This window comes from Lithobates pipiens, unplaced genomic scaffold, assembly GCF_037356315.1.
Source record: "Lithobates pipiens isolate NorthernLeopardFrog02 unplaced genomic scaffold, aLitPip1_a1.2 Scaffold_23, whole genome shotgun sequence".
NCBI classification, from domain to species: Eukaryota; Metazoa; Chordata; class Amphibia; order Anura; family Ranidae; genus Lithobates; species Lithobates pipiens.
Window position 1 is genome coordinate 44,803,133 of NW_027507785.1, and position 18,145 is coordinate 44,821,277.

At 46.4% G+C, this 18,145-nt stretch overlaps 1 protein-coding gene across 1 annotated transcript in view; it reads left to right on the top strand.

The window, feature by feature from the left end:
- Positions 1-2,625: 2,625 nt before the first annotated feature.
- MAPKAPK3 (MAPK activated protein kinase 3) overlaps positions 2,626-18,145 on the top strand; it is a 57,728-nt gene continuing 42,208 nt past the window's right edge. Inside the window, exon 1 of the mRNA XM_077451509.1 lies at positions 2,626-2,964. Within this exon, the coding sequence (XP_077307635.1) occupies positions 2,773-2,964 (192 nt within the window). The 5' untranslated portion in view covers positions 2,626-2,772. The remainder of the gene's footprint in view (positions 2,965-18,145) is intronic.

Here is an 18,145-nt window from a genome sequence, read left to right on the forward strand (position 1 = left end):
GCAGAAAAGCATCCGTAACGCAGAAATTGCGTTATAAACCAGCCCTCAGTGCACATCAACACGGCACATTGGTGCACACTGAAGCGATGGGACATATCGCATCGTCTGTGGATTGGGATCGCATTGAGCCACCAAATCCGATACGTTGTAATCTATTTTTGTTGTTTTTGAGGTTTAGATACATTGTATTCCTTTGTTACATTTTGTTTATTTTTTTGTCATTTAGGCGGACAGAAGAAGAATTCAGACGAGGCGACTGGGAAATCGCATTTACGGAGAGAGAGAAGAAATCCGTCCGATCATTTCACATTTTGCCGCGGACGATCTACAGGGGAACGCGATGGGGGCGGAGCGCTTTGTTACATCACATAAACATTGTTCTGTGTCGCTGTTAACATTTTATTGACTCTCTGTAAAAAAAAATGTTGCGTTTTTGGTGCGATTTTTCAAGTCACATGTCCAAATGTCACAGGTGCATGCTGGGCGATGGGCACCCACAAAAGGCACTGGAAATGCAGCAAAAGCGCTGCAAAAACGCATGTGCGCTTTTGATGCCTTGTTTTTTAGTGGAGCAATGTGAGAGCAGCTGAAGGGAAAAAAGAGGGGGGGGAGGGAACTCACGGGAACGCATCAAAACTCTATTTAAAAAAGCACTGGGATGCATCAAAAATGCATAAAAATGCACTGGAACACAAAAAAATGCAGAAACGCATCCGGAATGCAGAAATTGCGTTACGAACCAACCCTCAGCGTACAATCAATGCAGCACATTGGTGCACACTGAAGCGATGGGACATATCGCATCGTCTGGGGATTCGGATCGCATTGGGCCACCAAATCCGATACGTTGTAATCTATTTTTGTTGTTTTTGAGCTTTAGATACATTGTATTCCTTTGTTACATTTTGTTTATTTTTTTGTCATTTAGGTGGACAGAAGAAGAATTCAGACGAGGCGACTGGGAATCGCATTTACGGAGAGAGAGAAGAAATCCGTCTGATCATTTCACATTTTGCCGCGGACGATCTACGGGGGAACGCGATGGGGGCGGAGCGCTTTGTTACATCACATAAACATTGTTCTGTGTCGCTGTTAACATTTTATTGACTCTCTGTGAAAAAAAAAAGTTGCGTTTTTGGTGCGATTTTTCGAGTCACATGTCCAAATGTCACAGGTGCATGCTGGGTGATGGGCACCCACAAAAGGCACTGGAAATGCAGCAAAAGCGCGGCAAAAACGCATGTGCGCTTTTGATGCCTTGTTTTTTAGTGGAGCAATGTGAGAGCAGCTGAAGGGAAAAAAGAGGGGGGGAGGGAACTCACGGGAACGCATCAAAACTCTATTTAAAAAAGCACTGGGATGCATCAAAAATGCATAAAAATGCACTGGAACACAAAAAAATGCAGAAACGCATCCGGAATGCAGAAATTGCGTTACGAACCAACCCTCAGCGTACAATCAATGCAGCACATTGGTGCACACTGAAGCGATGGGACATATCGCATCGTCTGTGGATTGGGCCACCAAATCCGATACGTTGTAATCTATTTTTGTTGTTTTTGAGCTTTAGATACATTGTATTCCTTTGTTACATTTTGTTTATTTTTTTTGTCATTTAGGCGGATGGAAGAAGAATTCAGACGAGGCGACTGGGAATCGCATTTACGGAGAGAGAGAAGAAATCCGCTGTATCGTTTCACGTTTTTTGCCGCGGACGATCTACGGGGGAACGCGATGGGGGCAGAGCGCTTTGTTACATCACATAAACATTGTTCTGTGTCGCTGTTAACATTTTATTGACTCTCTGTAAAAAAAAATGTTGCGTTTTTGGTGCGATTTTTCAAGTCACATGTCCAAATGTCACAGGTGCATGCTGGGCGATGGGCACCCACAAAAGGCACTGGAAATGCAGCAAAAGCGCGGCAAAAACGCATATGCGCTTTTGATGCCTTTTTTTTAGTGGAGCAATGGGAGAGCAGCTGAAGGGAAAAAAGAGGGGGGGGGGGAAAAACTCACGGGAACGCATCAAAACTCTATTTAAAAAAGCACTGGGACGCATCAAAAATGCATAAAAACGCACTGGAACACATAAAAAATGCAGAAACGCATCTGAAATGCAGAAATTGCGTTATGAACCAACCCTCAGTGTACAATCAATGCAGCACATTGGTGCACACTGAAGCGATGGGACATATCGCATCGTCTGTGGATTGGGCCACCAAATCCGATACGTTGTAATCTTTTACGTTGTTGTTTTTTTTTGGTTTAGATACATTGCAATCTTTTGTTACATTTTTGGTGTTTTTTTTTTTGTCATGTAGAATATCAGGCGGATGGAAGAAGAACTCAGACGAGGCGACTGGAAATCGCATTTACGGAGAGAGAGAGAGAGATAAGAAATTTGCCGTATCCTTTCACGTTTCGCCGCAGACGCGCAACAAGGGAGCGCGACGGGAGCGAATCGCCTTGTTACATCTTGTGTCACTGTTAACATTTTATTGGCTCTCGCTGTGAAAAATGTAGAGCAAGGAAAGAAGACGCGGAGGAGGGCGGCGGAGAAGGGGTTAAAGAGAAGGCTGTTCCTCGGCCTATGGCGTCCCCGCCCCTCCTCCACTCCTTCCCCCCCCCCCCCTCCCTCCCTCTGAGCCGATCCACTGTGGAAAGCTGGTGTCACCGTCACCTGGACTTCAGCCTGGGAGCCGTTGCCATGAGGCTGGTGGCCGCTGTCGTTGAGCCTTGACGGGGAGGCGGGTGGTGGGGGGGCACGCCGCCATGGAGGAGGAGAATGCCAACGTGCTGGAGCCGGCCAGCGAGTGCCCGCCGACGCAGCCCTTGAAGTTCGATATAAAACGCCATGCCATCACCGACGACTACAAGGTATCCAAGCAGGTGCTGGGCCTGGGCATCAACGGCAAAGTGCTGGAGTGTTACCGCAGGGACAGCGGGCTGAAGTGCGCTCTGAAGGTGAGACGTGCGGCAGAATAATAGACGCCGGTGAATGGCGGAGGATTCGCAGGGATGGGGGGGGACTGCTGGGGCGGGTATTCTACCTGCCAGGACAGTGGTGGGCACAGGTATCTGCCCATGTTTCTGGGGTCACAGGGCAGCCTTGGCGCTTTGGTGCCAATTCGGCACAGCCGGGCATGGGGTGCCAACCCAAGCACCTGGGCATCTGACCTATTGTAGTTGTGGATCCCTTCAGATGTTGGGGAACTACAAGGCTCATTATGCTCTGCCAGCTCCCTATAGTGTATCTCAAATCATTTGCTTTGGATAGAACAAGGAATGTTTTGTTGTCTGTGTCCCTTTAAGGAGATTCGCCTTCACCTTATGTCCCAGGAAGTGAAAGGAATCCCATCCACATCCCATCTTAGATAGGAGTCCCCATCAGAAGATTTCCCTCTTTTCCTGTTCTGGTGACAACTGTAAAAGTTCCAATTTCCCATCACTTCCTGTCCCGGTGACACCAGGACCAAAAGAGGGTTGAATGTGTTGTTGTCTGTGTCCCTTTAAGGAGATTCGTCTTCACCTCCTGTCCCAGGAAGTGAGAGAAATCCCATTCTCTTCCTGTCTTAGATCGGTGCCCCCATCAGAAGATTTCCCTCTTTTCCTGTTCTGGTGACAACTGTAAAATGTCCGATTTTCCATCACTTCCTGTCCCGGTGGCACCAGGACCAAAAGAGGGTTGAATGTTTTGTTGTCTGTGTCCCTTTAAGGAGTTTCGTCTTCACCTCCTGTAACAGGAAGTGAGAGAAATCCCATTCTCATCCTGTCTTAGACAGTTGTCCCCATCAGAAGATTTTCCTCTTTTCCTGTTCTGGTGACAACTGTAAAATGTCTGATTTTCCATCACTTCCTGTCCCGGTGGCACCAGGACCAAAAGAGGGTTGAATGTTTTGTTGTCTGTGTCCCTTTAAGGAGATTCGTCTTCACCTCCTGTCTCAGGAAGTGAGAGAAATCCCATTCTCATCCTGTCTTAGATAGGAGTCCCCATCAGAAGATTTCCCTCTTTTCCTGTTCTGGTGACAACTGTAAAAGTTCTGATTTCCCATCACTTCCTGTCCTGGTGAGACCAGGACCAAAAGAGGGTTGAATGTTTTGTTGTCTGTGTCCCTTTAAGGAGTTTTGTCTTCACCTCCTGTCCCACCTCCTGTCCCACTTCCCATCTTAGATAGGTGTCCCCATTAGATTTCTCTCTATTCCTGTTCTGGTGACAACTGTAACATTTCAGATTTCCCATCACTTCCTGTGCCAGTGACACCAGGATCGAAAGAGGAGTGTTCCAGCACTTCCAGTGACTAAAGCAAAACAGAAATAATCTTTACTGAGTAATCGGCTGTGTAAATTTCAGCTATTCTGCTCATGTGATTCTGAGTGTGGAGGTCCACATGACAAACTACCAATTCCAGCACCACCAGGGACTATATTAAAAGAGATTTTGCCATTACAAAGTAATCAGCTGTGTAAAATTTCAGCTCTTCTGCTAATTTCTCAATATGATTCTAAGTGGGAAGGTCCACATGCCCAACCACAAATTCCAGGACCTCCAGTGACTAAATCAAAACAGATATCATCTTTACTGAGTAATCGGCTGTGTAAATTTCATCTATTCTGCTCATTTCTCTATGTGATTCTGAGTGGGGAGGTCCACATGACAAACTACAAATTCCAGCACCTCCAGGGACTAAATTAAAAGCGATTTTGTCATTACCGAGTAATCAGCGGTGTAAATTTCATCTATTCTGCTCATTTGTCTATGTGATTCTGAGTGGAAAGGTCCGCATGACCAACCACAAATTCCAGGACCTCCAGGGACTAAATCAAAATAGATAGTGCCTTTGCAGAATAATTGGTTGTGTACATTTTAGCCATTCCGCTCACTATTCAGTATGATTCTTTGAGTGGGAAGGTCCACATGATGAACTACAAACGTCAGCACCTCCAGTGACTAAATCAAAACAGATATCATCTTTACCGAGTAATCGGCTGTGTAAATTTTAGCTATTCTGGTAATTTCTCGGGTATGATTCTGAGTGGGAAGGTCCACATGACGAACTACAAATTCCAGCACCTCCCAGGGACTAAATCAAAATAGAGATGGCCTTTGCCGAGTACTCTATGTATTTTTAAATGTGTTACATTTATCAGTTACAATTGAAAATATGTAGCAAAAAGCATCCAATCAAAATTCTCTTTAACTTATTAACAACAGTGACTGTATGATTCTTTGAGTGGGAAGGTCCACATGACGAACTACGAATCCCAGCAACTCCAGGGACTAAATGAAAGCAGATATTGCCTTTGCCAGGTAATCAGCTGTGTAAATTTCAGCTATTCTGGTCATTACTTAATAAGATTCTCTGAGTGGAAAGGTCCACATGATGAACTACAAACTCCAGCACCTCCACAGACTAAATCGAAACAGATATCACCTTTGTCGAGTTATCAGCTGTGTAAATTTCAGCTATTCTGGCCATTACTCAATGAATCTGTGAGTGGGAAGGTCCAGCTAGCTTGTCTAAAAGGATTTACTTTGCATTTTTGAATAATTATTTGCAGGGCTTCTGACTCCACACTCGCAGAGAGAGAAAGATTCAATGAGAATTTAGCAGACTACTTAAAATTTACACTGCTGATTACTCGGCAGTGGCAATATCTGCTTTCATTTAGTGCCTTGGGATGCTGGGATTTGTAGTTTATCATGTGGACCTTCCCACTCACAGATTTTTATTGAGTAATGACCAGAATAAATGAAAGCTGAAATTTACACTGCTGTTTACTTGCTAAAGGTGACATCTGTTTTGATTTGGACATTGAAAATGATGGAATTCGTAGTTTATCATGTGGACCTTCCCACTCTTAGGGGTTGATTTACTAAAGGCAAATAGACTGTGCACTTTGCAAAGTAAAATTGCACACCCCAGAGCTTAGTAAATGAGGTAAAGCTTCACTTTGGAAAGAATACCCGATCACGTGCAAGAAAAATTTAAAAAACTGCCTTTTTGCTTGCATATGATTGGATGATGGAATTCAGCAGAGATTTTCTTCATTTACTAAGCTCTGGAGCAACTGCACTTTGCAAAGTGCACAGTCCATTTTCCTTTAGTAAATCAACCCCATAGAATCATACTGAAAAGTAACCATAAAACTGAAATTTACACAGCCGATTACTCGGTAAAGGCGATATCTGCTTTCATTTAGTCCCAGGAGATTCTAGATTTGTAGTTCATCATGCGGACCTTCCCCTGCACAGATTCCTATTGACAAATTACCAGAATTGTTGAAATTTACACAGCGATTACTCGGCAAAGGGTGATATCTGTTTTGATCTAGTAACTGGAAATGCTGAAATTTGTAGTTTCTCATGTGGACCTTCCCACTCATAGAATCATATTGAAAAGTTACCAAAATAACTGGAATTTACACAACCGTTTACTCAGTAAAGATGATTATCTGCTTTAATTTAGCCTTTGGAGATGCTGGAATTTGTAGTTCATCACGTGGACTTTCCCACTCGTAGAATCGTATTGAAAAGTGACCATAATAGCTGAAATTTACACAGCCGAATATTCGGTAACGATGATGTCTGCTTTAATTTTGTCTCTGGAGAGGCTGGAATTTGTAGTTCATCATTTGGACCTTCCCCCTCCCAGATTCATATTGAGAAATCACCAGAATCGCAGATATTTACACAGCGATTACTCGGCAATGGTGATATCTGTTTTGATTTAGTCACTGGAAGTGCTGGAGTTTGTCGTTTCTTATGTGGAGTTATTTATGTATATTTACTATATATATATATATATTGTGTGTGTATATATACATATTGTGTGTGTATATATACTGCATATATAGATAGGTACAGCTTCTTTCTCAGTAAGAGTCGCATGTAATGCGCGGGGGGTGTGCACAGCGATTATGAACCTCCTCGCTCGGAGAGCTCAGTTGATGAAAAGTCAGACAAGGTCTCCTCGCCGCCTCTTCTCGCCAGAGGCAAAATGTGGCGAAACGTCTGTTTTGCGCAATTCCTGTGGCTTCGACCAGTTCAGGAAGCAGAAGTGTCAGTTGGTAAACATGTGAAATCTTTTTTTACCCAGCGAATGGGTCGATGTAAAAGCCAAACACGGATCCCTCTTGTCACGTTCAGACAGTCCAGAGTGCGCCGTCTTATCTCGTCACGCCCACATTCCGAAGGGTGCCGCACGCTCGTCTCACAACGTCCTTCCAGCGAGGACATGTCGGAGAGAGTCATTACTGTCACGTTGGCCTTAAAAATAATTTTTTATGAGTCATTCTAACTTTTTTTTTTTTTTTTTACACGCTTGCTGTCCCATATTTTCATGATTTCTGGATTCTTTGTCTAAAACTGAATATAAAAACCTGATAAACGGGTGCTGAGATAAGACCATTTAGCCACACTGGCCGTACACTTTGACAATTTGATTGAGCAATCGAGCTTTCGGTTCCTTTCATTTTTATTTTTTTTGCAATGCAATTGAAGACATAAAATGGTCATTTCAATCCACCATGAAGAGGTGGGCAGCTTTAAGTTGCTCATACACGGGGCCACGTTCTACTGCTGTCCGTGCCGAAATCCTGAGCAATGGAGTGCAGAATTGAAAAACGGTCCGATTGAACGCAAGGCGATGGGATGGAAATCGTCATCAAACCCTGTAGAAAAAAATCTGATGATGGGCAATGAAGGTTCCGACGCGTTTCGTTTCAATTTTGTTATATGACAATCAGTTTTTCATGGCCATGTGTATGGCAGGGTCCATTCTTCACATTATGCTGCACATAAGCATGCAAAATGAATGGGTGTCCAATGCAACCCGACATGTATAACCCCCAGTAACTGGCGCTTTAAATGGGCTGTAACACCTGAGGTCAGTAAAAGGGGCTCCCGATCATGCTGCACTGTGATTGGCTGCACAATCCTGACATCATTGGGAGCCCCTCCTTCCACTTCCTGCTCATTAAAGTGGTTCTACACCCTCTACAACCACTTTTACCTACCTTTAAGCATATATTAAGGCTTACCTGTAGGTGCTGGAAATATCTCCTAAACCTCCGCGGTTTAGGAGATATTTACAAAAAAGCCGAGCGCCGATGTCTACGGCACATGCGCACTTTATAGGGGGCACATTGTGCCGTTTCTAATAGGGGTCATGCCATGACTGGTGGCCCCCCGCGCATGCGTAGGAGTGACGTCACGCGACTCCAGGCCAGTCACAGAGCCGGAGTTCGCTGCCCCGGAAGGAAGAGGGGCGAAGATGGACACTCGCTGCTAGTGGGGACAGCGGTGACGTCCAGGGCTGGACTGGGACAGAAATTTGGCCCTGGACTTCATCCAGACCGGCCCACTTACATTTTGAGTGTCCCATCAGCACCCCCTTACATCAGAGTGTCCCATCACCAGCCCCCTTACATCAGAGTGTCCCATCAGCACCCCCTTACATCAGAGTGTCCCATCAGCACCCCCTTACATCAGAGTGTCCCATCAGCACCCCCTTACATCAGAGTGTCCCATCAGCAGCCTCCTTACATCAGAGTGTCCCATCAGCAGCCCCCTTACATCAGAGTGTCCCATCAGCAGCCCCCTTACATCAGAGTGTCCCATCAGCGCCCCCTTACATCAGAGTGTCCCATCAGCACCCCCTTACATCAGAGTGTCCCATCACCACCCCCTTACATCAGAGTGTCCCATCACCAGCCCCCTTACATCAGAGTGTCCCATCACCGGCCCCCTTACATCAGAGTGTCCCATCAGTACCCCCTTACATCAGAGTGTCCCATCAGCACCCCCTTACATCAGTGTCCCATCAGCACCCCCTTACATCAGAGTGTCCCATCAGCACCCCCATACATCAGAGTGTCCCATCAGCACCCCCATACATCAGAGTGTCCCATCAGTACCCCCTTACATCAGAGTGTCCCATCAGCACCCCCTTACATCAGAGTGTCCCATCACCAGCCCCCTTACATCAGAGTGTCCCATCACCAGCCCCCTTACATCAGAGTGTCCCATCAGCACCCCCTTACATCAGAGTGTCCCATCACCAGCCCCCTTACATCAGAGTGTCCCATCACCAGCCCCCTTACATCAGAGTGTCCCATGAGCAGCCCCCTTACATCAGAGTGTCCCATCAGCACCCCCATACATCAGAGTGTCCCATCAGTACCCCCTTACATCAGAGTATCCCATCAGCAGCCCCCTTACATCAGAGTGTCCCATCAGCAGCCCCCTTACATCAGAGTGTCCCATCACCAGCCCCCTTACATCAGAGTGTCCCATCAGCAGCCCCCTTACATCAGAGTGTCCCATCAGCAGCCCCCTTACATCAGAGTGGCCCACTGAGCCAGTACATGCCTGGTGACGTCGCGGAGTTCAGTGTCAAGTGGGCTACTATGCGATGCGATGCGATGAATAGTAGCCCATTATGCTTTACCTTTGCAGGGAAATACAGAAGAAGTAAAATCCACCAGGGTTTACTTCCTCTTTAATAGCTGAGTTGTTAGTGCTAGGCCAAGTTTAGACATGTGATGGGGGGCAGTAAAAATGCATGGTTGAGCTGCATTTTTTTGGAGGGGGGAGTTGTGCTAGAAGAGGTGATATGGTAGAGGGGGGGAGAGATTTGTGCTAGGAGGGTCAATGTGGGGGGGGTTGTCCTGGAAGAGGTGGTATGGTAGAGGGGGTAAGGGATTTGTGCTAGGATGGTCGTTTTGGGGGGGGGGGGGTTAATTTTGGCAGCAAATTTTGATGTAGTTTTACTCTAATGCCCTATACACACGATCGGAAATTCCGTCAGAAAAGGTCCGATTGGATTATATTGTCGGAAAATCCGATCGAGTGTCGCCTCTATCGGACTTTTTTCCGCCGGGAAAAATTTGAGGACAGGATCTCAAATTTTCCCACAAAAAAATCAGATCGGACTTTTTACGATCATTTGTAGAGAATTCCGATCGGACAAAGTGCCACGCATGCTGAGACCAAATTACGAGACCAAAGCTATTGGCTACAAGCCTCAACGTAGTCCCGTCGTAACGAAATAACGTCATCACGTTCCGAACGATCGGATTTTCCGACAACTTTGTCCGACTGTGTGTGTATGCAACACCAGTTTAGGACAAAATCCGTCAGAAAAAATCTGACGTATTTTGCGGTCGGAATGTCCGACCGTGTGTACAAACATTGTTTTTCGTTTTAGTCATATTTAGTTGACTAAATCTCCAGGACATTTTAGACAACTAAAATGATTTTAGTCGACTAAAACTAATTTTAGTCATCCAAAATCTAATCACAGTACAGGACTACAAAGGAGGAAGCAGAGTCTGCATATGTAATGAGGGAACATGGCCGCCACCAAAGGTACAGATCCAAGCTGTACATTTTTAATTATAAAACATTCACACACATTATAATTATCACACACACCTCGTCCTGATTGCAGTCACGTGTCTATATAAAAAAGAATAATGCGTTTACAGGACTAAAGATTCCCTGGAAGCAGTGACTGCCTTTTTCTGGTCACTCAGTAAAACACTCATCGTTGTATCTGTGATCAATTATCTGTCCTGGGCTCTGTGAATTCCATTGTTTTCTGTCCTCATTGCTTCTTCTTCTTTTTAATTATTTTTGTTGAGTTCTTGGAAAAATAGATTGTCCAAATATGACGCATAGAAGGTCAGGTGGGGTACAATTCCGCTCCCTCCACCCTTCCTCATGCTTTGAATTTTTATGGTTCAAAACATCGAATGTGATACCGAGGAATTTTATCATCAAAGGACTTTGAATGGCGTGTAAAAGCTTCCCCATGCAGGTCACCCCTGTACAGGGCAGGATCTAGATGGGGGGGGCAGTAAAATGAATGTCAGGGGGTTGGGGTGAATAAACAGAACCTGTGCCCCCTTATATCAGGTGTCCCTATCAGAGCCCGGCTTTACATCATGAGTACATATCAGAGTCCCTCTTTACATAAGGTTCACATCAGAGTGCCCCTTTATATCAGGTGTCCCCATCAGAGTGCCCCTTTAAATAAGGTGCTCATCAAAGTGCCCCTTTACTTCAGGTGTCCCGATTAGAGTGCTCCTTTACATCAGTTTACCATCAGAGTAACCCCTTACATCAGGCGTCCCCATTAAAGTGCCCCTTGCATCAGGTGTCCCCATCAGAGTGCCCCTTTAAATAAGGTGCTCATCAAAGTGCCCCTTTACTTCAGGTGTCCCGATTAGAGTGCTCCTTTACATCAGTTTACCATCAGAGTAACCCCTTACATCAGGCGTCCCCATTAAAGTGCCCCTTGCATCAGGTGTCCCCATCAGAGTGCCCCTTACATCAGGTGTCCCCATTGGAGTGCCCTTTACATCAGGTGTCCCCATCAGAGTGCCCCTTACATCAGGTGTCCCCATCAGAGTGCCCCTTACATCAGGTGTCCCCATCAGAGTGCCCCTTACATCAGGTGTCCCCATCAGAGTGCCCCTTACATCAGGTGTCCCCATTGGAGTGCCCCTTACATCAGGTGTCCCCATTGGAGTGCCCCTTACATCAGGTGTCCCCATTGGAGTGCCCCTTACATCAGGTGTCCCCATCGGAGTGCCCCCTTACATCAGGTTCCCCTCAAAGTGCCCCCTTACATCAGGCGTCCCCATCAGAGTGCCCCTTAGATCAGGTGTCCCCATCAGAGTGCCCCCTTATATCAGGTTCCCATCAGAGTGCCCCCTTATATCAGGTTCCCCCATCAGAGTGCCCCCTTATATCAGGTTCCCCCATCAGAGTGCCCCCTTACATCAGGTGTCATCATCAGAGTGCCCCCTTACATCAGGTGTCCTCATCAGAGTGCCCCCTTACATCAGGTGTCCCCATCAGAGTACCCCTTTATATCAGGTTCCCATCAAAGTGTCCCCTTACATCAGGTGTCCTCATCAGAGTGCCCCCTTACATCAGGTGTCCCCATCAGAGTGCCCCTATCTAATTTTCTATTATCTAGATTGAGGCAAGATCTTATAGTTTAGGTTCCCATCAGAGTGCCCCCTTACATCAGAGTCACATGATCAGTCCCGGCGTTGTAACAGGAAACATTTCTAGAAGTCTGAAGGTTTCATAAACCAAGTCTTGCTAGTGACCCCCCTTACAACATTTCCACTCTTTGTTGGGCAACACAAATACATTGTTACACTTTATAATTATGATAAACGAGATCTGCCAAACATAAATGAAAGGTAAAGAGTGGCGCTAAATGAAGGAATAACACATACATGGGTATTACACACCCAGTGAGTGGCACTGTGCAAACATGAGAGGTGCCCACCACAGCTGCAAATTCGTGCCTATTAGCTGCCAGTCATTTCCCCCCACAGTGCTAATCAGTGCCCATCACAGTGCCAATCAGTGCCCATCAGTAATACCTGTCAGTACCTCATCATCAGTGCTGCCCATCAGTGCCATCTACTAGAGTCCATCGGTGCCACCTATCAGTGCCACCTATCAGTGCCCAGCAGTACTGCATATCAGTGCTGTCTATCCGTGTCGATCAATTCTACATAATAGTGTCTCCTCATCGATAGCACCTTATCATTGCCACCTCATCAGTGCCGCCTCCTCAGTGCCCACCTTATCAGTGCCCATCAGTGCCACCTCATCAGTGCCACCTCATCAGTGCCCATCAGTGTTGCCTCATCAGTGCCCATCATTGATGGAGAAAACAAAATTTTTAATAACAGAAACGAAGAAAAAAAAGGTGACAGGGGAGGGAGCTCCAGCACACAGCCTGTGATTAGTAGTCTCAGCTCGGTTACTGGGTGCTGTGTCCAATCAGCTCTCAGAGCTCTCCTCACTTAGCTCTGAAGTGTGTAATTTCAGCTCTTCACCCCTTTTTTCTGAACTCTCAGACAAGTTTTATAACTTCTGGACTTTGAACGGCTTTAGAGAATAGTTGTGAGCCATGAAACTCGTCTTTTCAGTGATCTAAAACTCTTTGGGTTTCATCCATCATCATGACTGCAACCCATCTATGGACACACCACAATTCCACCACACAATCCAATGGTGGCCTCTGCTGATCGGATCACCACCGGGTCTAATGTCCATCTTCTACCCAAAGAAAAGGGTCGAAAAGACGCGTTTCATCCATGACAACTGAGGAAGTGGCAGTTGTGAGCCAAGAAACACGTCTTTTCAGTGATCTAAAGCTCTCTGTTCTTCAAATAACATCATGATTTCAACCCATCTATAAACACACCACAATCCCACCACACACTCCAACGGGGGCCTCTGCCGATAGGATCAACCCTGGGTCTAATGTCCATCTCCTACCCAAAGAAAAGGGTCAAAAAGACGCGTTTCATGGATCACAACTGAGGAAGTAGCAGTTGTGAGAAACTTTTCGGTGATCTAAAGCTCTCCGTTATTCAACCAACATCATGACCTTCAACCATCCATAGACATATCCCAATCCCACCATACACTCCAATGGGGGCCTCTGTCAATTGGATCACCATGGGGTCTAATGTCCCTCTCCTACCCAAAGAAAAGGGTAAAAAAGACGCGTTTCATGGATCACAACTGAGGAAGTAGCAGTTGTGAGACACTTTTCGGTGATCTAAAGCTCTCCGTTATTCAACCAACATCATGACTTCGACCCATCCATAGACATATCCCAATCCCACCATACACTCCAATGGGGGCCTCTGTCAATCGGATCACCATGGGGTCTAATGTCCTTCTTCTACCCAAAGAAAAAGGTCAAAAAGACGCGTTTCATGGATAACAACTGAGGAAGTAGCAGTTGTGAGACACTTTTCGGTGATCTAAAGCTCTCCGTTATTCAACCAACATCATGACTTCGACCCATCCATAGACATACCCCAATCCCACCACAAACTCCAGCGGGGGCCTCTGTCAATCAGATCACCATGGGGTCTATTGTCCCTCTCCTACCCAAAGAAAAGGGTGGAAAAAATGCGTTTCATGGAGCACAACTGAGGAAGTAGCAGTTGTGAGACACTTCGCTGATCTAAAGCTCTTCGTTACTCAACCAACATCATGACTTCAATCCATCCATAGACATACCACAATCCCGCCACACACTCCAATGGGGGCCTCTGCCAATCGGATCACAAACGGGATATTTTCTTGGCACACTTTGAGGGTCAGAATGCGCCCACTGCAGCCAGTACTGCATCTCCAAAGGCAGATTACACAAACTCCAATCCCACAATGGTAAGCATTAGAGAAAAACAGGGAGGAAACTCCATGGTGTAGCACCAAAATACCCAAATGTACTCACAAGAAACAAAAGCACACAAAACAGTGCTTCGCTGCAGTTGATGAGCGAGTGTGAAAACATTACGCATTTCGTCAACACAGACGTCGTCCAGGGAAACAGGTTGTCTGACGAAACGCGTGTTGAGTGGAGCTATAGCGGTGACGTTTTCACACGTGTTCATCAGCTGTTTTGTTTGCTTTTGTATCTTGTGAGTACATTTCTAATTTTTACTTATTTTACAACCCCGTGAGGCAAGGTATGCAACCCTCCATGATTGCAGGTGGAGATAACCCGTCTCCACTCAGAATGAGCTTGGTCGCTCTCCATGTCTCAGGGGTCCCGATTCTCAGTCCTCCACGGGACTATAAGGTGGGTGGTGGACTCTTGGCTATGAGAAGGACAACAGACCCACCGGTGATCCAATCACCAGTGGCACTTGTTGGAGTGTGTGGTGGGATTGTGGTGGGTCTGAGTTATGATGTTGGATAAACAATAAGGAGCTTTAATTCACAGAAAATACGCGTTTCGTGTCTCACAATTGGGGAAGTGGCAGTTGCGAGCCGCAAAACGCATCTTTTCGGTGAAATAAAGCTCTTTATTATTCAACATCATGATTCCAACCCATCCATAGACACACCACAATCCCACCACACACTCCAATGGGCACCTTTGCTGATCGGATCACCGGTGGGTCTGTTGTTCTTCTCCTACCCAAGAAAAGGGGCCTGAATTGGCCTCCATGAGAATCAGCTGAGCAATCAGCACAGTGATTAAAAAGGAAAATAGTTGCGCTACCACTTCCTTTTTTTTAAAATATTCTTTGCTGAACAAATTCCTGTCAGACGAATAAATGTGAAGGGAAACTGTTCACTGAAACTGAACTGAAATCAGTTTATATATATAGAGAGAGAGGTATATAGGTGGCCAACGTAACATAACATTCAAAAGTCTAATTTATTCAAGTCAACATTCCCACTGAAAAGGTGATTTGAATAATCTCTTGATGTATAGAATAGTAGCATGTGCTCTGCTCCCTGGTGTAGGGAATATGTAGCAGGTGCTCTGCTCCCTGGTGTAGTGAATAGGTAGTGGGTGATATTCTCCCTGGTGTAAGGAATAGGTTGCGGGTGCTATGCTCACAGGTGTAGTGAATAGGTAGTGAGTGATATTCTCCCTGGTGTAAGGAATAGGTAGCGGGTGCTATGCTCACTGGTGTAAGGAATAGGTAGTGGGTGCTAAGCGCCCTGGTGTAGGGAATAGGTAGCGGGTGCTATGCTCCCTGGTGTAGGGAATAAGTAGCTGGTGGTCTGCTCCCTGGTGTAGGGAATAGGTAGCGGTCGCTATGCTCCCTGCTGAAGGGAATAGGTAGCGGGTGCTCTGCTCCCTGCTGTAGGGAATATGTAGCAGGTTCTCTGCTCCTTGGTGTAGGGAATATGTAGCGGGTGCTCTGCTCCCTGGTGTAGTGAATAGGTAGTCGGTGATATTCTTCCTGGTGTAAGGAATAGGTAGTCGGTGATATTCTTCCTGGTGTAAGGAATAGGTAGTGGGTGCTATGCTCACTGGTGTAAGGAATAGGTAGCGGGTGCTATGCTCCCTGGTGTAGGTAATAGGTAGCGGGTGCTATGCTCCCTGGTGTAGGGAATAAGTAGCTGGTGGTCTGCTCCCTGGTGTAGGGAATAGGTAGCGGTCGCTATGCTCCCTGCTGTAGGGAATAGGTAGCGGGTGCTCTGCTCCCTGGTGTAGGGAATATGTAGCAGGTTCTCTGCTCCTTGGTGTAGGGAATATGTAGTGGGTGCTCTGCTCCCTGGTGGAGTGAATAGGTAGTCAGTGATATTCTTCCTGGTGTAAGGAATAGGTAGCGGGTGCTATGCTCACTGGTGTAAGGAATAGGTAGCGGGTGCTATGCTCCCTGGTGTAGATAATAGGTAGCGGGTGCTATGCTCCCTGGTGTAGGGAATAAGTAGCTGGTGGTCTGCTCCCTGGTGTAGGGAATAGGTATTTACAAAGGTGATTTGCAGTGCTCCAAAAAACATTAATAATAAAAAAAAGACTTCAAAACAAACCCATCCATGTCCCGGCAGGCCGGCACCAACTTGACATAAACCCGTCCTGACTAGCAGACTGAACAAGCCTAGTGATGGTTAGACTCAGCCTGCCTGCTCCCCGGGCTATGGAGCATGCGCGGTCTGTGAGAACTCACCTGGCTGCCAGGGACAGGTGGATTCCCGGGGGGGTCAAAGGCTCCACGATGTATACGAAAAAGTCTTGTTGATGTATAAACCCCGGACAGGACTTCTCTGGGCTTCCCTAATATATATATAGTATATAGTACATACCTCCCAACTTTTTGAGATGGGAATGAGGCAGTGGCGTAGCGTGGGTTGTCAGCGCCCGGGGCAAGGCAAGTAATTTACGCCCCCCCCCCCCCCCCAACACGTGGACTTTTAGCACTCAATGAGTCCCTTCCCTACTACACTGTGCACCATACTACACTGACTGACCACCACACTACACACCATACTACACTATACTAACTGACCACTACACTACACACCATACTACACTATACTGACTGATCACCATATTATACTATTCTCTCTCTCTCTCTCTCTATTCTCGGTCTCTCTTCTATCTCTCTCTCTTTCTCTCCTCTCTCTCTCTTCTCTTTGTTCTCTCTCTCTTCTCTGTCTCTCTCTCCCCTCTCTGTTTGTTCTCTCTCTTCTCTCTCTCTCTCTTCTCTCGCTCTTTCTCCTCTCTTTTCTCTCTCTCCTCTTTCTCTATTCTCTCTCTCTCCTCTTTCTCTATTCTCTCTCTCTCCCTATTCTCTCTCTCTCCTCACTCTCTATTCTCTCTCTCTCTCTCTCTTCACTCTCTCTCTATTCTCTCTCTCTTCTCTCTCTCTATTCTCTCCCCCCTCTCTCTCTCTTCTCTCTCTATTCTCCCTCTCTCTCTCTCTCTCTCTCTTCTCTCTCTCTCCCTATTCTCTCTCTCTCTCTTCTCTCTCTCCCCTCTCTGTTCATTCTCTCTCTCTTCTCTCCTCTCTCTCTCCTCTCTCTTCTCTCCTCTTTCTCTATTCTCTCTCTCTCTCTCTATTCTCTCTCTCTCTCTCTCTCTCTCTCTCTCTATTCTCTCCCTCTCTCCCCCCTCTCTCTCTTCTCTCTCTCTCTTCCCTCTCTCTTCTCTCTCTCTCTTCTCTCTCTCTCCCCTCTCCGTTCGTTCTCTCTCTTCTCTCTCTCTTCTCTCTCTCTATTCTCTCTGTTTTCTCTCTCTCTCTGTTCTCTCTCTCTGTTCTCTCTCTCTTCTCTATCTCCCCTCTCTGTTCATTCGCTCTCTCTTCTCTCTCTTTCTTCTCTCTCTTTCTCTCTCCCCTCTCTGTTTGTTCGTTCTCTCTCTCTCTTCTCTCTCTCTGTTCTCTCTCCTCTCTGGTCTCTCTCTCTATTCTCTCCTCTCTCACTTCTCTCTGTTTTCTCTCTCTCTTCTCACTCTCTGTTCTCTCTCTCTCTTCTCTCTCTCCCCTCTCTCTCCACTCTCTGTTCGTTTGTTCTCTCTCTCTCTCTCTTCTCTCTCTCTCTCCTCTCTCTCTGGCCTCTCTCTATTCTCTCCTCTCTCTCTCTTCTCTCTGTTCTCTCTCTTCTCTCTCTCCCCTCTCTGTTCACGCTCTCTCTCTTCTCTCTCTCTCCCCTCTCTGTTCACGCTCTCTCTCTTCTCTCTCTCTCCCCTCTCTGTTCGTTCGTTCTCTCTCTCTCTCTTCTCTCTCCTCTCTATCTGTTCTCTCTCTGGTTTCTCTCCTCTCTGGTCTCTCTATTCTCTCTTCTCTCTCCCATCTCTGTTCGTTCATCTCTCTCTCTCTTCTCTCTCCTCTCTCCTCTTTCTCTATTCTC